The sequence below is a fragment of the Sinohyriopsis cumingii genome, chromosome 8, assembly GCF_028554795.1.
Source record: "Sinohyriopsis cumingii isolate HCF-2022 chromosome 8, ASM2855479v2, whole genome shotgun sequence".
Taxonomy (NCBI): domain Eukaryota; kingdom Metazoa; phylum Mollusca; class Bivalvia; order Unionida; family Unionidae; genus Sinohyriopsis; species Sinohyriopsis cumingii.
This window is the reverse complement of record NC_142968.1, coordinates 33315544-33341732: the sequence shown is the minus strand read 5'-3', so window position 1 is coordinate 33341732 and position 26189 is coordinate 33315544. Positions and strand designations below refer to the sequence as shown.

The window sequence follows — 26189 nt, the reverse complement described above, 5'->3', positions numbered from 1 at the left end:
TTGTTTATTCCTTTTTTGTTGTTTAGTCTTTTATTACTAGGGCTGCAGTGACATCATCAGGAAGTGAGACTCTGCATGAAAAGATTATATTTTCATTTTTTGAAGCCCAAACACTATTTAATATTACCAGGTTAAAAGGAGCAAAGGTGTCATTAGTTACTTCCTAAGTCTGGGTCCCCGAGTGGCCGAGTGTTCTAAAGTGCTCTGCATCACGGATCGCTGCCATCTCACCTCTGTCTGCATGGGTTCAAGTCTTGGGCTTGGGCAATGTGGATATGTGAGAAAGCTTGCCGGTAGCTTTTCGTGGGTCAGTGTTTCTTTCTGGGGTTTTCCCTTGTTCTTCCTCCACCATTAATACTGGCTGCCATGTGTAGCCTATCCTATGCTGAAAAATGGCATTAAACCCTATAACAACAACAACAACAACTTCCTAAATCTATAGCATTTCCCATGAACAATACCTTACTTCTGTTATATAGTTCTGCATGGTGTTATAGATCCATGTAAATAAAATAATATAAATAAACAAATCCATTGTCAAATGTAAACGTGTATGCTGACAGGTGTATAACAGTTGCCTCTGTAACGATGTAGCTGCTCATTAGCTACATGTGAGAGTAAAGGTAATGGTTTTGTTTTGTTTACAATACTATTTACTGCTTGCAAACCCTATTTTATCTGTGAAGTTAAACATAAAGAAACAGACAAATCCATTGTCAAACGTAGACCTGTACAGTGTCAGGTGTGCAGCACAGTTGCCTCTGAAATGTTGCAGCTGCTTGTTTATTACCTGTGATAGTAAAGGTAATGGCATGTTGTTGTTGACAATAATATTTACTGCTTGCAAACCTCATTTACTCCTTAAAGATCAATAGCTGTGTTGATTGTAATGTGATACAATTTATTTATGGTGGAATCACACCTGCATTCTACCACTTTGATGAGCAGACACTACAGTGCCAAGTCTCCTGATCCATGTTATGACACTGCAAATCTTTTTACACCGTACAGCTAAAGCTTCATAAATTTGAAAGCAAGACCTTGTCCTGAATTAATATAGGATCCCTTTTAGTTCTGAGGAGTGCTTTTCAAGGTTATATGCAGTGTTTGTAATATTGAACGCGTGTAATGGGGGAATGTATTTGAGAAAAAAGTATCTGGCAGTCAGAGGGGTTTAAGAACTCTTGATTTTTATGCTCTTGCATACATTTGTCTGGATATGTTAGCGATTTAAAGAACCAGACCTCAAACTGTAATGCAAAGTTAACAAATAAAAAATTGCAGTGTAGGGCAGAGATTGTGTACTTAGTTTCCTTAACACTAAGGTGATTGGCAGCACTCGAGTCTTTGAGTGAACTTTATGTTTATATAACATGTAAATATCGGAACTTATTTGAATGTAATTTAAATTTTTTTAAATAAGTCAGTACATGTAATTGCTGTCTGAAGAAACTGGTAAATTTTACCATTTTTTTTTTATTTGGTTGTTAACTGGGCATTTTAATAGGAATAGTCTCATATAAGATTTTTTTATTTACACAGTTGTTCCATAAAATATAAACACCCCACCCATATGTGTTTATGGTCAGCCAACCATCCCTAATAATCACTGCAGAGTAATGCAGACAATAGCACTTTTCCTCCATGATAAAAAAATGATCACAAAAGTCACGTTAAATATGTTTTTACAAAATCTGACCTGCCTACCTTAATTTTAAAATCAGTGTAATAGTAAACAAATATTTCTTTGTTTTGGGTGAATATTAGAAAAACTTATAATCCTTTCAGCACATGTTGTGTTTTTGGGTTTTAGCATAACTTAGCAACTTTAGTCACATCGCTATGATGTCTGCAGTGTGGCAGTTTATAATGTTGTAGACATGTTGCATCATGTCCCACCCAGTCATATCATCCTCACAACTAAGTTTGACCAGTCCTAACACTAACATCTTAATGCTGAGCACCAAGCGAGGCAGCTGCTAATACCAATTTTATGTCTTGGTTATGTTTTATGTCTGAACTTTACGTAATTTCTCAAGTCCAGGAAAAATATTTTCTCATTTAGTGAGTAAGTGTGTTTCGTGTTTACTGGCTCTTTCTAATACATATTGTGCCTGTTATATCACGAGGTAGCTAGAAAATTGTAGGCTTTAGTACTAACACTTCCTATTTGTATCAGTAGGTTTTCTAACCTTAGCATGTTATTTTTCACAGTATCGGATATAATGTAAGCTTAATTGTCCCACTTTATTTGCTTTTTGATTGCAACTTTTACAACAATTAGCATACACAGAGCAAATTTACCTGCTATAAGGTACTAGCCTTTTAATTTGTGGGGGGAGGGGATGTGATTTTCGTTTGCGCTGAAATATTTTCTTTTCTTTTATATTCAAGATAATAATTGGGGTTTTTTTCCATTAGCATTATGGTTACTGTTGGTGTTATCTTGCTTTAAATCATAGCAGGAAAGTTTTCCAGCTATTGACAATAAGTATCAGGTTCTGACCAAGAACATTGAATATTTGGTCTCCAGTATAATTGAGTTACACAATGGTATGCGTACCACTATATGTTTAGGAATACAGTGGACTGTACAAAATTTTTTGTGGTACCTAAGCTCTAATAGCTATACTAGAACATGCATTATACTATTCTATCCCTAGACTACTTTATTGCACTGAGATGTGAGGAGGAAGCCAGCTCTTCTGTCATCACAAACTGACTGGGCAGAATTGTTACTCATTGTCATAAAAATCAGTATTTCCTGTATACAGTTGGATTTACCTGGAATGGCCAGCTAATTTAGTATATTGAACCTCTTCTCCCATCCCCAGTTTCAATCTGATTGGGTGTGCTTTCATTTTGAAAGGGTACAAGACAGGAACATTGAAAAAAAATCCAGGAAGCAGAAAAGTTGGTGAAATAAATACATTTTGACACAAGGAAATAAACAGCTTTTTAAAGTTTTGATAGGTTAAAAGTTGAGTTTTATCATGTAAATCAGTTAAAGGGATATGTATGAATGCTACAGAGGAAATAAATACATGTACAGTTGTTGATGTTTGGGTTTAATATCATTTTTAATGTATGATAGGTTCTACATGGTAGGGGCCCCGAGTGGCCGAGTGGTCTAAAGCGCCCACCGTTATGGACCACTGCCGTCTCACCTCTGTCTGAATGGATTTGAGTCTTGGGATCGGCCAATGGGGGTACGTGAGAAAGCTTGCTAGTAGCTTCTCGTGGGTCGGTGGTTCTTTTCAGAGTTTTCCAGGGGACTTCCTCCACCATTTATACTGGTCTCCATGTATAGCATATCTTGTGCTGAAAAATGGAGTTAAACCCAATAACAACAACAACAACAACTGTACATGGTGCCTGTACGAAAACTTCCGCCCTGACTTTAACCAGATTCCAGGTGGAATTTTAAAGCGGATTTCACTTAAGCCTAGATTCCACCTATAAATTTTAGGTGGGTTCAGGGCGGATTCAGGGTGGAATACAGCCCGAAATATGCAAATTAGTCCGTCTATTACTTAAAGCGGAATTTGTTTATTCCGCCTACTAGGTGGAATTTGTTTATTTCTTCTACTAAGCGGAATCTGTTTATTCCGCTTATTTAGCCTAGATTCCCCTTATTATCACTTTTAGGCAGATTCAGGGTGGAATATAGCTCGGAATATGCAAATTACTGTTACTATGTGGAATCTTTACTTCTGCCTAATTAGATGGAAATACCTGCAGAAACCCTATCCAATAATGAAAATGTAAAGGCGGTTTTTAGACGGGTTTTTTTTAAAGCAATTTCTGCCTAAACCATAAAAAATATACTTCAGATTTCTATTAAACTGCCTAATGATTTTTAGACATTATTGGGAATCAATGATAAATATTCACAGTAATATTTAAAATGGATCATAAATTTTATTTTGACAGACATTATCAAATAAGATTTAGGTTTTTCTTGTCCTAAGGGGCAATGCCATTTTCTTTCTTGCATACAAAATCTAATCCAACATGGCATCACTTAAGTATTTTTCATTTCACTTTAAAGTTTGGCGAGATTTCACACATATTTTGACCAAACATTCATTAAAATTATGTTGAGGTCTCACTCAGATTTCTTTGAAATATTTGTGAAGTTTGACAAAACAATTACTAAAACTTTTGTAAGATTATCACTACAATTTTGATCATTATATAGTATATTACTGAATTTATTTATAGTGTTTCAGACATTTCAGCAGGTTTAAAAGAAATAATGGATATGAATTAAACAGGACTTTATTAACCAAGGTGATATTTAACTGTGCATGAAAACAATTATACTGATGTTGTAATTATATGACATCCAAGGTAAGAGAAATGGGAGTTAATAATAATAACAATAATAATAATAATGACTTTATTTAGAGAAGGTAATTCAATTAGTTACAGAACTAATCTACCTCGAGGCCTTCTGTCTGTGATGTACAACATCTACAGTATATACAACAAGTATCTGACACTAAATAATTATGTGGTTTTAAAAATCAAAGTATCAAGCCTGGAGCATATGCACAGGCATATGTGAACACATAAACATATATAAAATATTAATCTGCATTGAAAAATTCAGCCTTGAAAATAATGCAAAATTACAGAAAAGCATCCATTTGAGACAATTTGATTATGAGAAGAAAAGCTAGGAGCCCACCTTATGTCACTTGTACTGTAGACTGGATTTTTGATTGCACAAACTATGATGCTGTCATGGACTCTCGAATTAGTCCTTGTTCCATAAGCAGCCATGACAAACGTTTATCATGATATAATTACTCTTATTTTACACTGAATTCCAACACACCAAGAATATTTTGATAATATACACAATAATGCCTCACGAGATTGAAAGTAGATTTTACGTTTCAGCCAAGAATATTCTGCAAAGATATGACTATCTTTGATAGACATGGATATCTGGCAACAATTCCCGCCAGTGATCTACACGTTGTCCCTCCTTAAATTCTGAAGTTAATCAGTTTGGAGTTGTATAACTTCGAAATCATCCTGATTCCTGGTTCAATTCCTTGTCCTATTCAGAACGTTAGCCGTTACTGTAAAGCTCTTTATGGCACAAAAAGCAAAATGCTTGTCCTGGCGTTCAGTTTTCATACAGATTGACTAATTATGTTCCCATCAAATTTGCATTCAGGGTATTCTCATTGCCGCACATTTTTCAAATAGTTATTCAGTCTCTCGTCCCGCTCGAAAAATCGAATCGCCACGTTTTGCAGACATGCTCTTTTCCATCAGTTTCTGTTACGTGACGATTCATTGGGCAATTAAAAAATGTTGACCAATCAGAAAGCTCTATACAATGATCCTCTGTTACACAATAAACGGAACAAGTACTTATTTGAAATCTCGTTGTGGAATGGGATCGGATAGAGCATTATTTGAAAAAAAAAGTTTCGCAGACGATTTTAAAAAATGGGTCCATATCGAGGAAATTCAGGTCAGGAGAAAAGCGAAATTATGTTTAAAACGGAAAACAAGATGAAAACTTGTTTGAGGGCAGTTAAATCCAATTGAAGTTAAACAAAAATACAACAACAACAAATCTGAAAAAGAAATTTAACAAGGAAAGCTGTGGAAAGAAGTTATAAATTGTGCCAAAAATAAACAATAAAATTACAGCTATAAGAAACAGGAAATATAAATGCTGCTGAAATCATTCAAATTGTACAAGAAACAGTAAATGTTATTATATCTTATTGATATTTTTATTGAACTGTCAGTGATATTACAATCACAAAATATCACTATATTTTCAGTCATTTAACTTTACAGACACACAAAAGCCAAGTCCTAATTATGACTTACTTAACTGATGTGAATGACTAAGTTCTTCATTCCGCCTAGATAATGGTTAGAAAATAAACTAATTCCAGATTCCTCCTTTCATATACTAGATGCCAGTGACTAAAAGTTCCTAATTCCACCTAGATGGTGGGTGGAAAATCAACCAAGTCCAAAATTATGCCTAAAGATGTTGTCACGGAATGGTGTAAATGTTGTTAATTAAATACATGTACTCGGGTTTCGTTTCTTTTTCTCTGTACAACGATACCCGAGGGTGATTATAATATGGTCTATGTATTTCGAAATCGTCAGTACGATTCGTCCTGTGCCACACGTGCAAGGTGCCTTTGATAAAGAATAACGAAAATTCTAAAGGTATAAATACGTTACTACATGTAAAGGACCTTTACAATACTAATGGTTTTGTCAGCAAGCGGCCTGCTTAAAGGATTCGCACAACTCCAGCTGTAGGGGTAGGTAATGTTTTGGGTTTTAAGTGATAACTAGTGTATTACCATATTTGCCTTTGCATGTTTGTTATAGTTTTCTTTACATACCATAATGCGTGCATTTTTTATTCTTGTTGCGACGTAGTGCAGGACTTATATTGGTAATGTAAAGCTACATTTTTTAAAAGAATTGTTTACTATTGTCTTATCAAGCAGGGTTAGGTTACTATTGAACCTCTGTTTTGTAATTGCCATTATAATATAATCTTTTTAACTTACCATGTATAACGTCCTTACGTTATGTCTGTATCAAGTTTAGTACACTGTATCGGGTATATTTTCAGCTGAGTTTTGATGGTAGGAATATCCCGGTGTCCGGTGTTGTCAGAGTGTAGAAACGTCCGTGTGTCCGGAGCGTTTAAGGTGCCGGAGCGTCTAATGTCTAGCGTCCGGAGTGTCAAGAGTGACTAAGGTGACCCAGCTGTAGAGCCGTCAAAGGACCAGGGGGTCCGGAGCGTCTAATATTTCAAATGTCCGGAGGTTCTAATGTTTCAAGTGATCATAGTATTCCGAGGGTCCGGAGTCTATATTGGTTGTGAAATTGATTCGGAGGAGCTGTGGAGCGGATATGGTGCACGGGTGACGGAGTGCATCTCCACACATGTATTTTTAGCTGTATGCTAATTTTGGGTTAGTAAGACCCAGTGTATTATTCAGGACTGGAAGGATAGATTGTATATCCGTTCTTGTTTAGTGACATAATTTCGCTACCTGAGCGAATACATTTTTTTACTATGTGTAAAGACTTACATCGTTTACTATTTGAGTGAACTATATTCATCTTTCCATTATTGAATCATTTGTGAAATCATTTATCCTGTGTTTTAGGGTTACTGAACTAATTTATTTGCATATTTTTTCCATCTTTGAAACTGTGCGTTTTTTTATGTTAAATAGATCCAATATTTGGATTATAAATACGCACACATCTTCATAATCCACTACTTGTATAAATCGCCACATTAAACCATATATCTGTGTCGTCAAAACGTGTTCTGTTGTTAATCCGAAATATCCCACCCGGTTATCTTGTTACAGATGTATTTATAGCAGGAATTTGACAAAAGTCCATCTTAGAGTTAGACGGACTCTAGATGGATTTATCTTTGATTTCTCAAATTTTCCATGTCTGCCTTTGTTATTACCAGATTTTTAACATTTTAGGCAGATTCTGCCTGGAGTCTGCTTAAGTTCCAGGTGGAATCCGCCTAATTATTTCGTACGGGAGGCACTGTTTAACTGGTGGTGGAAGAACCCAGGAAAACCCCAGTAAGAATCACTGGTGCATGGGAAGCTACTGACAGTCTTTCTCAGATACCCACATTGGCCAAGCCTGTCAGACTTGAACCCATGTGGACATACCCGAGATGGCAGTGCAGGAAACTTCTACCGGTATTTGTTGATCCTAATGATTGATTACCCAGGTACCCAATCAAAGGGAAATTTTATTAAATGTGAACCTGAACTGCTTTATTGTAGGTTCAATTATGCCAATCCCCAAGAGAGGTTTAAGGGTAATTGCATGTATTACTAATATGTCCCCAAAAAGCATAATTTAAGAATAAAAAGAGCAATCTATATATTACATGCCATAGTTATGGAAAACTATATGAAAAACAAAAAATGTGCAACTTACCTGGATCTGCAGTTAAAATTCTTCTCACAAATTAGTTAAATCCATTTGGCTTAGTAATTAGTACAAGAGTATAACAAATGATACCAATAAATTATTTATGTATAACACTCGCTTTAACTAGTCTACATGTCCATACATTCCAACCATTACCCTTGTGGCATAATCAGTATGCTTTTTTTCTCACCAAATTATGTTTTTTGCTAGACTGTATATCATAGGATTATCATTGCTCTTTTGGTAAATTAAAAAATTAAAGCAATACAAAAATATTTTTTTGCATTTTTTTTGTCATCTCTTTAATTTCACTGATAAATTGGAGAACAATTTTGAAAAGGTGATTGATGTGTAAGAATGGCATAAGAGTTCTTTCTTTCTTTGATATTTATTGTAATTGTATGTGACCCATTTTCAAGACAACAGTCACTGGTATCTTCATATGTGACCCTCACAGATTCATTTTTTGATGTTACTTGGTTAGTTAGTGAACCAGTCTGTACTTTTAAAGAAAATGGCACCAGATGTTAATTGAAATGTTTCATGGTCTGAGTTGTGGATGTTTCATGATGGAAAATGTTAGAGCAGATGGATCTTTCCAAACTTCAAAACATGCCAGATCAGAAAAAAGGACAAATCGACATCACTTTACAAACTTTAAAAAGAAGAATATGAGAACCATTCAATACATTTTGTGTTTGTATTCTGGTTCTAATCCATGTTGATTTTGCCTTGTGACAAAATTTTTGAGCATCTGCGGAACCAGCTCAGTAGTAAAAATCTATCCTTTTCATACATACTGCAATTCTGGCATGTAATATGTACATTTTATGCCCAAATTGCACTTTGTTGCCACTTACAACAGCAGTTATAACACTTTTACCCATAAGAGGGTTGGTTGGTTGGTATGTATGCATGTCTGTCTTGTCCTGAATGATAGTGAAGTCCACAAATGATAAATGCTGTATTTCATCACTGTCAAATTCTTCTTTCAGGGTTTGTAAAGTGCTTTGATTTGTCCTTTTCCTGGTGCAACATATTTTTAAGTTTAACAAAATCCCTCTCCTCTAACATTTTTCACTCGTGTAACATTCATGATTTACATCAGTAAAGCCTGTTTCTCTCAATATTTTGTAAGAAATTTAGACTGATCTGCTACCTTAGTAATGTGTGTATCAAAAATATAATGAATCTATAACAAATGTTTTCACATTCCAGAAACCCATCTGTTTTTACGGAGCTGTTTCATGTACAGTTACTATAAATAGAAAATAAGGAAATTTTATGGAGGTCTAATGATGCATAAATGCTCAGCAGCCAATAGTCACAAGACATGAGCCTTGAAGTATAATCATTATTCTGTGTCTCGATCACTCCTGATGTCTTTGATATGAACTTGGAAACGTTTTTATTTTAAATTTCTTTATTTTTAATGGATTCCTGGTTGCCTACTTTATTACCCAGGTTATAATCAGTGGGTACCCAAGTGTCAGTGTACCCGTTGAGAGCTTGAATACCGTGTGCCCTGAAACTTTGATGGGACATAGTACTCCATTTATCGAGGCTTTTGGAAGAGAAAATTCTGTCTTTTATAAAATACTAGCACCTTGAACTCAAAATTACATCTAACCAGGAACAGATCAGATTTAATTTTTTTCTTCTCATCGACCACAGTGTCACTTTATTTGCATCATTACTCTTGCGATTCAGGGCCCCGAGTGGCCAAGTGGTCTAAAGCGTTCTCCGTTATGGATAACTGCCATCTCATCTCTATCTGCGGTAGTTCGAGTCTCGGATTCAGCCAGTGTAGGTATGTGAGAAAGCTTCCCAGTAGCTTCTCGTGGGTCGGTGGTTCTTTCCGGGGTTTTCCCGGGTTCTTCCTCCACCATTAATACTGGCTGCCATGTATAGCCTATCGTGTGCTGAAAAATGGCATTAAACCCCACAACAACAACAACTCTTGCGATTCGCAGCATAATGTTACGTCTTAACAAGAAAAGCTATAATAAAATATTGATGGTTTGGAATTTTAACATCATTTGATAATCAACATATATTTCTGTATCATTTGTAAAACAAGTTTGAACAACTTTATATGTAAGGCGTTTAGGGCAAGTTGATTCCAGTCATTGGAATCTTTGAACCATGGATCAGATGGCATAATTATCGTTAATCTTTGTTGCATTAAAAAATAGTGTGATGCAGCGTTTGAACTCAAATAATCCTCTGTTTGCACAAAATGTTATGATCTGATTTGGGTGTCTTGAAGTGAAAATTGCACCATGGATAGCCTCCCCATGTATATAAATATTTTGATTTGTATCTCAAAGGCCTAATAATGAAAAACAGGCCCTAATATTTCAGTGAATATTTTCAAGTCCTTCCCTGGCTGTACATATTCCGAGGTTTACTATTATTGGTTGCTGACTTTTCTTGGTAGTAGTCCAAGGACAATTTTTTTTGATACCATTGTTTAAGGTTTTTATTCTCAAACGTCCGAGGACACCTCCCTGGCATAAAACGTCAGCCCAAGAATTGAAGCAGATATTACAGAATATAATAATATGTTTTTTTTATTATTTGTTCAACATGTACAAATAAAACTTTAAAAAGGTCCAAATATTGAGAATACCCATAATGTTCCATTAGTGTAAATTGTCCATTTAATTTTAAAAATCCATAAATTTATATCCTGGTTTCTTGATGGTTTTAGTACTTCATTGATTTTCTTGTTTGTCATCACATCTTTCATATTCTGCTATTTCTTTTGGTACAGTTATGTAAAAAAAAATATTGGTTGAAAATGTAAAATGTGATGGATTAATAAAACAAATAGTACAGATGTAACTGTTATTTTTAGCCTTAAATTTACAAATCATGTTTGGAAACGTTTAGTTCTGAAAACAAGGTATTAACCCATTAAACACTATATTTCTAAAATGGAATGTTCTTTGAATTTGGGACCATCATTCTAAATTCTTGATAACAAATACAGTCATGATTATATTCTGTTCCTGGCTCAGTGCCTTACAAGTTCAAACTAATGTATTCAATCAGTTATAAGATCCTGATGCACCCCTTTAAAGATATTATTAAAATTATTCAGAATTACTATCTTATTATTTCATTATACTGTAATCAACTCTTAAAGATATGACACAATGCTTGTTGCTTTTTAATAGTTTTTAGAAACTTTGAAATTGCTGCATCTTTATTTTTACCTGGTCTTTTTTGGTGTTACCATCTTAGTCTGTTTTGATGTTACCATCTTGGTGGTCTATTTAGTTGTTATTTTCTTAGCAGTTTTTTATGGTTTTGGTGATTGTGGATTCGCTTGCATCAACCCTAAATTTGTATTAAAAAGAACACTTTTCAAATGATATGCAATACATTCCATGACATTTGCTAGTGATGGGAATTGATTATTTGAGATAAAATACATATACCCATGTTTATTGCCCAAAACAATTGGTGTGGCAAGTTGGCCTTTAAAAATAAAAATATTAATGATTTTAATTATGTAACCACACATGAAAGACAGCCTGAGTAATACTGCGGCCTAATTCTGTGATACAGACCATACTAACACTAAAGCAGCGCAGAGTTATCCATCCAGTGTAATCTAGCTCATCTTTAGAACAATTTCAGACACAAGAACCAAAATTCAAAATTCATGCAAGTACATCCATTTAGACAGTACCCTGGAATGAGCTGACTCCTGCCTGCAGATGGTCGTCTGCCTTCCTGGTCACTACCTCCTTTGCCTCAGTCAGACACAAATAAGCGTGCAATGTGCGCATGAAACACCTAACATAAATAAAAGCAAAAATAAATGAATAGCGAGTGTGCCTATGGTGTCAGAATCCTTACACAATTCTATCAAGATGCCTACAAGAACTACCCAGTCCAGGAGCTAGTAGAAGAAGCTAACTACAATTTTACGCTACACAGCTACCATTTCCCTGAAATTACCTGAAAGGAAAAGGGACTCTGGAGAAATGTAAAGAAGCAGAAGAAAAATGGGGAACTTCTGCTAAAAAAAAAGCCCTTCTAAGGGCTACCAATACTGCCTCTTATCCAGGGAACCATTTTGGCTTGGTATCCTGTTTCGCTAAAACTATTATGTACACTAACTTGATCCGTCAATCCACCGGTTCAAAATTCAAACCTTTTATGACCTAACAGAGACCAAACTTTGTATATGTCACTCAGACATGTTATTAAAAATTTGTAGGGCATCTACAATGCACACTATGTACTAGAATTTGTTCGATTGTTAGGACGTAGGAAAATTTTACAACTTGTTTTGATTTGACCCAATTGCACAGGTGGCTAACACATTATTGGCGTTTTTTATCGTTCATTAGTACAACTAGACTAAATTTGACTAAGTACGGACTGACGTTATTGGAAGTGCACAACATCCATGGCCGGCTTGCCGAGTTCCTTGCCCTTCTGCCTCTCTCGGACATCGTATAACAGCATAGATATGGAACAATTTCCACCCGCCTGAAGCTAGGTGTCCCGATGTGTTGTCATCATTGCGACCAATTGCAACGGGCGTTACATACTGCTTGGGTCGACACCTAGTACAGAAAATATGGACTGAAATCAACTCATTGTTAACATGAGTGTGTGTTGGGCCCATTACCACTCATGAAAACCCTTCATTCAGGTCGTTAGAGACATATAGTCCTACGACCTGATGGCTAAATTAGCAGTGCTCCTTGAGCACATAAATGCCTGGGGGATGTGGCACTAATTCCATCCCCAAGGAACATTTAGAATCCCGCTGTGCGGGAATAAACCCGTCGCACATGCCCTTCTGGGCGCACGCGATGTAAATCCAAGCAATCAGTCAGATAATTCCTTCTGTAATCCCAAAACTCAGCAACCCACCCTTGCTGACACTAAATCTCCGACTTTGTAATCTTCGATTGCCTTTCTTGGCTGAACAATATTTAGGAGGCTTAGAACATTTCTGGTAATAGGATTATCATATAAATAACACAAACAAGTTATGGGGGCCCTGAGTGGCTGATGGTCTAAAGCGCTGTCCGTTACGGATCACTGCCATCTCACCTCTGTCTGTGTGGGTTCGAGTCTCGGATTCAGCCATTGTGGGTATGTGAGAAAGCTTGCCAGTAGATTCTCGTGGGTCGGTGGTTCTTTCCGGGGTTTTCCCGGGTTCTTCCTCCACCATTAATACTGGCCAGCTATGTATAGCCTATTGTGTGCTGAAAAATGGAGTTAAATCCTACAACAACAACAACAACAACAACAAACAAGTTATGGCGATTGAGAATCCACTCCTTTTTAATGCAAGTTTTCACTGATCAGTTTGCTTTCAGTGGACCACTTTCAAATTTCTTATTATGGTGCGTACAAGATTGATTGATGAATCGGCTACTGTGATTGGATGCTTCCATGCTTTGCAACCAATGGAAGAATGTGAAAGAAATATTTCCTAGATCTTTCCACAACTTCTTAATATTTTTTTTAATTTTAAAAGTAGTACTGTAAGCTGATAAGCACCTGCTACGAGTAGTACATGGGGTACTTCAGTTACCTCATTTTTTTTTAATACGATTAATTATCCCCCAGATTTTGATTGTTGCAGACCGGAAGTGCCATATTAGGCCAAAAAGATGAAAGTTCCTGGTTGGCCGACCATCCCCATTTTTGTTGCCCACCGTAGTACTTTATCCATGGAGTAAAAATAAATTTAAAAAATTCATGATAAAACTTGAAATGTTTAGTATATATATATATATATATATATATATATATATATATATATATATATATATATATATATATATATATATATATATATATATACACAGAGATCTTGGAAACGTTTGATTACGCATGTTTAGATGCAATTTTTGATCTAGGGCCGCAGAAAATTACTGAGGCGGGAGTTCTCCGTACGCATGTAATAGGTGTGCGGCAAAATTCAAAGATTTGCCTGTCCTGTTTCAGCCATCTCCTTTGTGGGAAAATGTGTTGATCAATTAGCTGTGTTGATATTTACAATGACAGAATTCAGTGACTGAAAGACCCCTTGATATACATACATGTTGACATTATAAGAGTACATCAAAAAGAACACGATGCAGTAGCTGGGCGGCAAGTTCAAAGGCTTTGACTCAGAAAGACCCAGAGATGTACATGTGGTCATTTATAAAAGTACATCAAATAAACAACTTTAGCTTTCGTTATTGTGTTCATTTCTGAATGTATCGGAATAAGTAGTGCACGTGACCTCAGAATCAACATATGTTGAGACGTAGACAAAATGCCATTCGTAAATGTGGATAAGAATTTTGGGGTTAAACAGCAAACATACGAAGATTGAAACGAGATTCAGAAGAGTGCTAAAGCTGCTAGAATTGATAGTTCAGACAGGACAGTAGCTAAGTGTAAGAAAGTGTGTGATGCCTAGCTTAGTGTTTGGAATAAGTCATTACTTGGATTGACAAAATTCAGTATCACTGATGGACGAACAAGAGCTATTTAAGAGGTACATTGACAGACCATACTCTTTTTTAAATGTCCCTCGCCTTAGCCCAGTTAGTTCTAGTGTTGTAGCGAAATGTATTCTTCAAGACATCAGTAGCTAGGCCTAGTTTTGATATCAATTATGTTGACAAACAAACTCTTGCCCATTCACAAGCATATGTTTTGATAACTGATTGACCATTAACCCTTTTCCGAGTAAGGTAGCAACTATCAATTTCCTGCATGATATCCTTTGATGATAAAATGTACAGACATGTGTTTTAAGATCAGAATCGGTGATCGGTGTTCTGGATATATATTAACTGCCTCTTGTAAACTATTTTGTCATAAAATTTGTTTGAAACTGTAAGTGAACCAGTAGGCCTTATGGGAAATAACGGCGGACTTCGCTAAGCCTGGGATGTACCATGCAGTTTATTAGATTGTCTGTTTTCGTAAATCATTGGGCAAATATTGTCAGAAAAATATACAAATCATTGAAAGCAGAGCCAAGGTATTCTTTTATTAAAGATTTAACTTTAAAATGCAAATTATGTAGATCAGAAACGTATAGGACAATGCTATGTTGTGGAATTCGCGAGATGCGCTTTAAGGCCTAAGCTGTTTTCCGACATGACACGTATTTTCGAAAATACGGGGAAAAAACAGCAAATCGGATACTATTTAACCATTGCCTAAATTTACTACAAGGACATAGACAAATAAATAAACCATAAATTTGCAATCCTGTCAGTGGACTGTTGCAATGAAGTTATATTAAAGTGAGTGATTACATTATGAAAACCTCACCATCTCAAAATAGATGCACTCACGTCGGTGTTGATTCTGTAGGAAAGAAGGGACTGCAACTTTTGATGGTGGGACTCCTATTTTTACCAAAATGGGAGTCCTGGACTCCTAGTTTTAAAATCCTAGCGAGACCTCTGGCAAACCGGTATGAACTGCAAACAGACAGATGAACCTTTGCAAAAAATAGGATAAGATGGGTCTGTTTAGCAAAAAAACAAAAAACAAACAAAAAAGAACTCCAACTTTTACCCTTCTGCTCATGCGGGACCAAAATAGCCAACAAAAAACGATGTTTCTACCCCACCTAGGCAGTATATTATTGAAAGTTACCTGTGATTTGGTGTTTTCGGATGCATTTAGAAATAGCTTTCAAAATACGTTTCCTACTAGAATTTCAGGCGAAAACAACAAAAACCTCCAGGGGTTAACGTGTTAAAGAATTTCCTTTATGTAAAAAAAATAAATTGTTTCTCTAACATGTATAATATTTGTAAAAATTTGAAAATGAGAAAAAAGACATTTGTAGAAAAATAACATTTCATAATTTGTCTTGGTCAAGAAATAATTCAGTTTATTTTGAAATATATTAGTAATGTTCATGGTTAATTTAAAAGTAGAGAAATGTTGGAATAATATATTTCATTTATTTATCAGCTAAGTACAAGTAATTCAAGTTCTTAGCATTTCGCATCACTGAAAATATATATTATTTAATTCAAGTGCATTATCAGATGCTATAAATAAAAGCTAGATTACCGGTAACATCTTTTAATTTGACAGTGTAGTTTCTTATACTGAACATGATCTAGTCACAACATATATTCTTCAACATTTCAGGAAGTACTGATCTCATGCAGAGCTGCCAACTTTCAACTTTTATGCCTGATTATTGCAAGCTTGCGCAAGCTTACATCAAGTATTTTAGATTTCGCAAGCTTGCAGACTCAGAGAAATTCCTTTTGCAAGCTTGTGCAAGCTTGAACTTTAAATTCTGCAAGCTTGCAAACTCGCAGACTTCGAAAAATTCCAAGCTTGTGCAAGCACCCTTACTAGCTTGCACAACCTCAGTTAGCTTGTCGTAAGCTTGCTGCAAGCTTGTCATAAGCATACATTTTGGTTTGGGAAATCACAGACAGAAAGTCACAGGACAAAAAGTGACAAGTCTGATTTTCATTAAGAAGTTTTTATTAGGACTGGTGGGCCTGGTGTCAGGATAATGTAACTGGGTGGGACATCATGCTACATGTATGCGGCATGATGCCCCAGTGCTAGAAATCACTATAAACTGTCACAATGCAGATAATGATATGAGTGAACAATTGTTAAAGCTATGTTAAAAATCCAAATCACACACACACACACACACACACTCACTAACAGAATTTACTATATTAACTCCCCCGTGTGAATAATGCTAGTGATTGTACCTTCTTTTATAGCTTTGAAAATCAGGCTTGTCACTTTTTGTCCTATGACTTTCTGTCTGTCACTTTTTGTCCTGCGACTTCATGTCCTACAGTCATTGAGAATGACTATAAAAGTACTCCTCAGTTAAATGCAGAATCATGATCTCGGCATGGTCTGCAGTTTGTTTACTGTATATAACTATTGTAAATGGTATGGCCCGACTTTTGGTGGAGCAGGTTTTTGGGATTTTCGCTGTACACCTTTTTCTCATTATAACACTGTAGTCTGGGTCCATAACAAATGATGGTACAGAGAGAATCACAATGTGTACAGAACTGCAGTATACTGAGGATAACAATGTATTTAACATTGGTTTAGCAGGCACTAAAATAAAATTGTTAAATAATGCTGTTTTAAAGTTTAACTTTTTCTTCAATGCATATTGTTATACGTTGATGTGATTTTGGTAATTGGGTTCTTAATAATACCAAGTTATATCCGTAATCACTTTGGAGCGAGGCATAATTTAATGGGTGAGAACTGTATTGGCATTTAATGGCTCTTGCATAAAATAATGAGTATATGGTGCCAGTCAGAAGCAAAGTTTCCAGAAAGGCAAAGATCAAAAAAGCACACAGAAAACTAGGAAGTAAATGATGTACCTGATTTTGTTCAGTTTTGTTCTTGAAACAGAGTTGTATGATGATCATAGTATATTTCAATAAAACAGAAGTAATTGATTTCAGCAATTTTTGATGTCATATTATGTTATCAAAAATACATGTATGGCACAAACTGAATAATGTTGGTGAAGTTATGTGATAAATTATTTTTATTTTTATTTTCCAGGTTTACGGTCTGCAACACTGACATTAAATAAATCCACAGAGAAGGGGCAGCTTGGGAACAACCAGATATCATTATTTTGTGACTATACCCTATCAGCAGCAGAAGTTTTCTTTGCCATTGAATTGAAAAGAAAACGTGATACTGACCCTGACTTCATTATAATAGTGTTCTACTATCAAGATAATCAGTTCAATGCTTCATATAATTTACCAGATGCAGCAGACATTGAAAACAGAACTGTAAAATCAAATCCTACATCAAGTAACCGAAGATCCATACTACAGTTTGATTCTATACAGTGTTCAGATGAAGCTCAATACCGCTGTGAATTGGTGTATGTTCAGTCAGGAACTAAAAGAGTTCAAAGCAATGGAGCAATTGTGGTCACCGGTATGTATTTATGAAAGTAGTGTTTTTTATGCCTCCATGCAGTGCAGTTGCAGATGGAGGTATATTGTTTTGTTGCTGTCCATCTATGTTTACATGTCTGTGTGTAAAGTTCCTCAAACCTGAATCAATTTTTTTGCACAATATCATAACATTTATTAGAGCTATAAAATATGGAAACTTGTATCTGCTTATAATTGGATGGCCTAATTACCATATGTTGCTGTATGCAAAGCTTGTTTTACAGAAGAAGAAAAAGATTTTGTTTCAAAGTTGACATGAATAAAGGACCAAGTTACTACAGGTAATAATAATAACTCCTTGTGAAATTTTAAATCTGTTGCATTATAACTAAATTCTTTAACTGATTCGGCCCCAATCCCGTCTGTAGGCGTGATGAGGCTGTACCCTACTTCCGAGCTCTGCAGCATCAAGGTCATTTAAGATACACCAGCGTGGGTGGTATTTAAAAAAATGCTGACAGATATAGCTCTAAAATGATACCAAATAATCTGGAAGTTCTAGTTGCACTACAAAATACAGAGGGAAAAACCTCATTTTTTGGACCCCGGTTTTTTTCCACTCAAAATTCGCTCAATGTCGGAATGCGATTATGTGTCCGGATTTTAGACCTTTTGGCCTCAGATCTAAGACATACCGGTCTTAATTGCACACAGGCAGGTGATTCTTTGCAAAAACTAGGATTAGGTGGGCATTTGGAATAAATTGCAGTCTCCATACGAAAATGATCAGTCCATTAAGTAAAAAAAAAAAAAAAAAAAAAAGAACTCCAACTTTTACCCTTCTGCTCATGCGCAAGCTAAATATCCAATCAAAAATAATGTTTCTAATACAACTACGCATTAGTCTCTTGGAAAATCTGTTGAAAGCCGATGTATTCAGAAATAGCCCTCCAAATGTCTTTCCTACAAACATTTCAGGCAAAAACGACAAAAACCTCTGAGGCCGAATGAGTTAATGGCAGTGTTTCCCCCAGGGGTATAAAACAAAGGGTAAAAAAACACCTTTGGTGTCAGAACTGGGGATCGATTGAAACGTGGGGTCAAGAATGTACTAACAAGTTTTCATCTGACCCATACTTTTTCAGCTAATACACCTCTCCCTCGATAACTCGCTTACAACGGGATCCACAAACATAGACCACACTATAAGCGAGGGTGTGAGTTACCGATGGACTTCTAAAAACCGATTTTTTTTTAGCTTAGACATCGAGAAATCCGCTGGGGGGGGGGTATTTAGGGAATTGGGCTGTTTAATGACTGAATCCTCGTTTAACAATCGCGTCGATAAGTCTTTATTAATAACGCGCTTTTTCTAATGAAATTGTTGGTTTTTCTGAATAAATAACATTTATTTTTAAAATGTCCAACATGTGAAAGATCGTTCCAACTGGTTTCAACAACCATCATGTGTACGCATAAACATCTAAGTATTACTTTTTGTTTTGTTGATTAGTCTGGTTCCAAGAGTGTATTTGTTACTACAATACAAAGTTGGGAGTAAAGCTAGCAGGGAACTAGACTGAATGTCAATACACCACCAAACAAGATTTCTTTTTATATAAAAAAATTTATGAACATATATTTCGTGAAACATTCGTCTACTTTGAAACTCGATTTTTGTATTCTTAAATTAGTACAGTATTGATGTCGTGATTTCATTTGAAGTAATAGTGAAACTTCTTACCATCCTTAAGGATATATCTAAGTGCCAGTTCAGCAATTCTCAGAAACTCACTTGCCCACAATGGTCCGCATCTATGAAACCAAGCTCTGTATTTTATGAAGTATTCGTTTCGCTTGGTTGCCTTGCTGTCGTTGATCACAGATATGAATGAGTTGGTTAATTTAAGGTAGTTTAATTATGTTACATACACAATAACATTTATAACAGTGTTCGATTGATCAATTGAAGCGAGTTTACCCGACATACGATCGAGGCTGCTAGAATTTAAGTATGTAGGATTTGCATGCCTTTCAGCTTTTCTTTTATTCCACCTCATTTATTTGATTCAAAAGACATAAGTAATGTGATAATGCAAAGGAAGCCATCTTTTAATTCAGTACAACAATACAACAAATACTTCCGCAAGACATTTACAAAACACGGTATGCACTTAATTAGGTTCTCAGCGAAACACTTGCAGACATAGCTGTTACAGTAGAGTGACACATTTTACGTTTAAATATACATTGTATTTATCATGATTATACTTAAGAGGAACTAAAAGATAGAAATAACACACAAATTTCACTTAATTAAAATTATTTAACTGGCATTTAAATATTAATGTACAGCCTACACTAGGTGTAATTGATAGTTTCATTGATTGAAATTTCCTTAAATATCTTTAATTATGGTGTACTGAGATTGTCGTTTGGAAAGAAAATGTAACCAATTATATGACTTCTTATTAACAGCTAATTTATAAATGTTGATTAACATTTCAAGGTCCTATCTACAGTTTTTGACCATGAAACGAATGATATATCAACATTTCAGTTACCAATTTTGACCACGATTTTCTTCACAGTGAAGAAATACTGATCAGTTTTTTTTGGGGGGGGGTTTGTGGTACAAAAATTTGGGATCCACTCCTGACCCCATGTTATAAGCTGGTTCGCGAGTTATGAGGGAACGAGTTATCAAGGGAGTGGTGTATTAGGAAATTGCAAGTTGTACTACATTTTCTCTCCCCCTCTCTCTCCATCAAAAAATACAAATAAACACGCAGAGTTAACAAACAAATTCATTGTCCATTCATAGAATAATTGTATTATTTCATTTTCCTTTTAGTTTATAATCGTACTTTTAACAGTATCTTTCATCTTTTTGTAGCAATATCATAAACTAACACATTACATATAATGTGCATAAGCCAATACAAAAACCCAAATAAATCTTTTGATACAAATGGCCGTTAATTTACTGCCTGTCATAAAGGGTGTACTTTCTTAGGTTTCATTGTTCTTCATACTAGAAAACATCTATCCAAAAATAAAAAAGGCTAACAATTCATCTTCTTTTTGAGTAAGATAAACTTAAACTTTGAGATCTTTCTCTTTATGCAGCAAAGTTACAAACCAACAAAAGCTACAATGACCCGCACCCTTTATTATCCAATTCCAAATATAACGTATTTGTCTCTGCAAGCTTACAGATTTTTTTGTTGTGAAAGAATTCCTTGGGTGATGATGTGTTTTCCAGATATCTTATGGAGAACAGTATCAGATTGTTGAAAATTCTTAAACCCTTTCACAAAAAGATTATTCACTTTTGCAGTTTACACAATCATGAGTCACATCAGTAATCCCAATGGATGTGCCGTGTTCCAGTCAGGGAAATTGTTTTCTCTATTTTTTTTATTAACGTTACAATCCACAGCTATTATGTTGTGTTCTGTTTCTTTTTCTTTCTTGGGTAGTAGGGGTGAAACGATTCATACACATACTGATACAAGAGATGGAGAATCGTTACAAAACGATACTTACGGTATGCATTTTATTTTAGTCTTTCGCAGTCATGAATAATTATTAGTTGCCTTGTTATTCTGTAAAATTATAATCCATCTTAAACAGCATTTGCAGTCACAGGCACTCGTGTTTATTAATAAAAATGAAAAAGACTATTTGAGAATACATATTCATTGTCTACAAGTTAACACAAAATGACATGGTTCGTAATCTGGCCACCCTCCCCCATTCCATGCTAATTATCTTAACCCAGAAGTATGTTTAGTATACATTCCAAATGTGTTCCATGTGTATAATGAAGCATTTTACTCATCAGTTTAATAACCACGTTCATGCAAAGTTTCTACTTTGAATTGTATCTCCAGTCCCTTGGTCAATTTGAAATCTATGCTACCGGTTTATTGCAGGGTAAAATATGTATCATTGAATTCTCATTTGTGGTTGTTGTTTGATCTGTCCAGGCTAAACAATAACCACCAATCAGAAATGTAGCTTATTTTCTGCATGACAAAAAGGAAGTATTGGCAGAACAACAGAGTCTTCCTGGGAAAGTCATTAGATATGTGAAGTGCTTACGCAAAGATGTTTTCAGAGTGTGCTCTTGCACAAATCGTACAAAATTTGTATGAATTCATGTGCTTGGAGAACAGTGAAGCATGAGACCTCCCGCAAATTTGTTGAAAGTTCCACTTATGAAAACGTGCTTGGCAAAGTATACAAGTTTTATTTAACGTTCATATGGCGACATCTGTTTTTTGGATAGCAGCTGTTCCACATTTGGGTTCTTCAAGCATGCCATGAATGGTTTGGAAACTAACTTTGATAGCACAACATGCCCAGGATTAAGCATTATGTTGTTGTTTGAAGCCATTCATGAAGAAAGTTTTACAAATGCTTGTTTAAAATACGGGTTTCCTAGTAGACCCAAAATGTCTGCTTCCTGTTGTGGTTCATTACAATTTAGTTCAGCAAATACTTGCTGATGATGTGATGATGACAATGATCTTTAAAGTTATGAGGTATATCAGACTATTCAGTGCATGTATAGGAGCTGGGAAAGTGTAAATGGAGATACCAGTGATTGATTTTGAGCCCAAAATGGAGTTAAATACAAGTAAGATGTACATGCTGGATGGACACAAAATAGACAGCATGACCCTTTCAGTGGTATTTCGAACTTACAAGTACAAAGGGCAGAATACTGAGCCTAATTAAAATACAGACAATTTAAAAGTATAATGCAATCTTCATTTGTTTTCATTAATCAGTTTTGCTCTGTAGATCATATGCTACAAAACCATATACATATTTCCATATGAGGGTCAAGATAAATTGAATAAAATAAGGTTAAAATATGAAATTTAAAGGAGTAAAGATATTTATTTTAATACCTCTGTTTGCACAAGCAATGATGGACTAAATACCATTATAATGCATTATGGAATATACAAGAAATTTGGCATAGCAGTCAGTAAGCTACTGATTTAACAAAGAAAGTTTATGCTAGTGAAAAATCCTATTTTGGAGCAGATGTATCCAAAAGACAATATCTGTGATCTCTGGAAAATTGTACAAAACAGTCACAAAGATCAGTTTCCCAACGTTATATTCAAGCTGACTAAGCTTAGCTATGTATATGCCTCTTCAGAAAGAAGCACAGAACAATTTTAATAACAAGAAGAAGCAGAGTATGCTCAGAATTAATTAACATATTAATGCTCATGCAACTAGAAGTGACATCTGTCAAAGATGTTGATTTCAGTAGAGCTGTAAGAAAGTGGAGCAGGAAGAAAAAGAGCTTGAAATATAACTCTCTTGTGTTCCAAGAAGTCATCTTCATTTTCAAATCAATGTATAGTTCTGCTCTAATCCTAATGTATCTGGTGGGCTTTGTAAAATATATTGAGCATGAAATAAACATATTTACCATCAGTATGTTCTTTATCTTGTAGGGTGTAATTATGTGCTAGGCAAAATTACATTGCTTTTATTGTGTTTTGGTAAAATTCTAATTTAACCTGTAATATTTGATACTAATTTGTTAGAATACAGTAGTCATTATTTTTTTTTTACTTGGCATGATATTTTTAGAGGTATCATTGCTGAATGAATATTCAAAATATTGACATATCATACAGCACAACATAAAAAAGGGGCAGCTATCAACACATAAAGGGAGAAGAGTCCTTGACTAATGAGTCACCCTCTATAAAAAGCATTATTTTATTATTATTATTATTATTATTGTTATTATTATTATTACTAACGATTGTAAGTTGAAAAGCACATAAACAACCAGTACAAGAGTGTGTGTTCATAATTTGGATTTTTAACTTAGCTTAACGTAGCTTTAAAAAAAATTCAGTCATATCCCTATGCTGTCTGCAGTGTAGCAGTTTATAGTGATGTCTAGCTCTGGGGTATCATGCTGCAGACATGTAACATGATGTCCCAACCAGTCACATTGTCCTGACGCCAGGCCGACCAGTCCTAACACTAACCTCTTAATACTGAGTGCCTAACAAGGCAGCGGTTGTACCATTTTTATAAATCTTTGGTATGACTCTGCTGTGATTGAAATTGTGACCTCCCACATCCAAGGCGGACGCTCTAACCCATAGGCCACTGGAGCAGTGAACAGCCAGTACAGAAAGCAAATATTTTGTTTGTCCAACAAGCAGCTTTTAAAAAATTTGACAATAAAAACCAGTTCTGTCAATTGCACATACACTTCTTCTTTGATAACTTGTTGACAACAGTTTCTCAAAACAGATCATACTATAAGCAACGTCATGTGTTAATGAGGAAACATTGAAAAAATGAAAATGGGGATGCCATTCCAGCTAGACCTCGAGAAGATGTGGAAGAGGTGGGGTAGGGGCACTGTTTAGTTGCTGAATTCTTGTTTTATAATCACATTATGATCAATTATAAACAAACAGCATTTTGTAATAAAATTGTTTGCTTTTTGGTATAAATTTCCTTTATTTTTAAGATATTCTGTCTATGAAAGATCGTAAAAAAATGCCTTCTAGAGGTTTCAGCACATGTATATGCAAAACGTTGTTTATTACATCACTGCTTTTTTGCACAACAAAAGAAGATTCTTTTTGTTAAAAATATAGCAACATTTATTTCATGCAAAAACAGTCAGCAGTAAAACTTGATTTTTTAAAGATTATTCATTTAATGAAATATTATTTTCAGGATTAAAAGTTAAATTATTATTGTTTATTCCTATGTATGCACCATACATTTATGAAGATTTTCTGCATATACATTTATCAAAAGCTGTAAATATGTGTGCAAAGCGAAATCATATGACTTGTGAATGGGGAGTAGATTGCCTAGGTTACATTTACCTAGTGCTTCCTGGCATTAACATGTATGTGTTTTTACCAGACGTATTACAAATTACCATTTCGAGTATTTATATGTGCATTACAAAAACCAGCCAGAACCAGTCTATTGGGTATCTGAATTGTTCATGAGTGCTTGTGACCAGTGTGCAGTGATGTGTGGCCAAGTAATGAGATTAAGGGTATCATATATACAAAAAAGCTATTAATTGATTACTTCATTGTTTGTAATCTGGAGATTTTAAACCAAATGAAGGATACTTTTTTTGGATATAAATAAAGGAATCAGATAGTGATCCATCAGTTTTTGATTGAAAATCTGTCATTTAGTGGAGGTTAGATAAAATGGAAGAATACCTAAAAATGATTTCAGAGAAACACTTGAGCAAGTATTTTGACTTTTTTATTGTTCTTGTTTAATTGTTACTGTGTTGTTCAACTTCAAGATGTTTTTTAAGTTAAAGTTTAATGAATAATAACAGAGCTGACCCTTGCACTCATTTACACTAGTGGAATGCAACACTTGTTAAACATATTAAAAAGTACCTACGGATGACATCAAAAGTATCAAGAGAAACTGTATAAAACAAAACATGCTTCAGATGGTAGTTAACATAATGCTGATCCGATGAGTATGGAGAACATTGATAGAACAGTTAGAAAATGGCTGACCTTGGGACCTGGAGGATAAAATTGCTTTACAGGAAATACTTTAAGATCTGAATCAACTCACAAGTTAGTTTATTATTAAAGTCTGTTTTTTATCTTTTCATATTTGAAGTAGAGCAATTCCAGTGATATGCGAGAACTAATATTTAAAAATAAGGGCGATTTTCAGCATATGGAAGCTGGAGTTGGGACTTGTGGAATTGGAGCCAGGCATGTGATATTTTAAAGTAACCAACCCTGGGCCAGTGTTTAATATAATTTTTCTTTGAGCACTGGTAGGGTATATTGTATTTATGATGATTATAATGAACTTGACAAAACTTATTTTCATTGCTATTTATTTCTTAAAATGTTTACTCTATTTGAGAGTGCAGGAGCAGTGTATTGAAGGGCAATTGCACATTACATCATTTGTAAAATAAAACATGCAAACATACAGTGGATGACCACTTATCGATCAACAGCAACAATCGCTATTAAATTTCAAAAATGGGTTAGCCATAAGGTCAAGTACCATAGGAGGGAAGTACATATCTTTAGGACTGGCATTGGAAAGAATGGAAAACTTGGATTGGGAATCTAAACTTGTACAGTATATCTATATCCAGTTAACAAACAAGAAGGTGCAATAGAGATATAAAAACTTGTAACTTTTGGACTAAGGAGGCTCACTGTCTAGAACTGCTAGATGAGTAATAACTGGAAGTTGTTATTGTTGTAGGGTTTAACG

At 35.0% G+C, this 26189-nt stretch overlaps 1 protein-coding gene across 1 annotated transcript in view; it reads left to right on the top strand.

Annotated features, from left to right (window-relative positions):
* The window catches only part of LOC149793256 (uncharacterized), a 240775-nt gene that overhangs the window by 13841 nt on the left and 200745 nt on the right, over positions 1-26189 (top strand). Inside the window, exon 2 of the mRNA XM_089967229.1 lies at positions 17551-17940. Within this exon, the coding sequence (XP_089823355.1) occupies positions 17551-17940 (390 nt within the window). The remainder of the gene's footprint in view (positions 1-17550; positions 17941-26189) is intronic.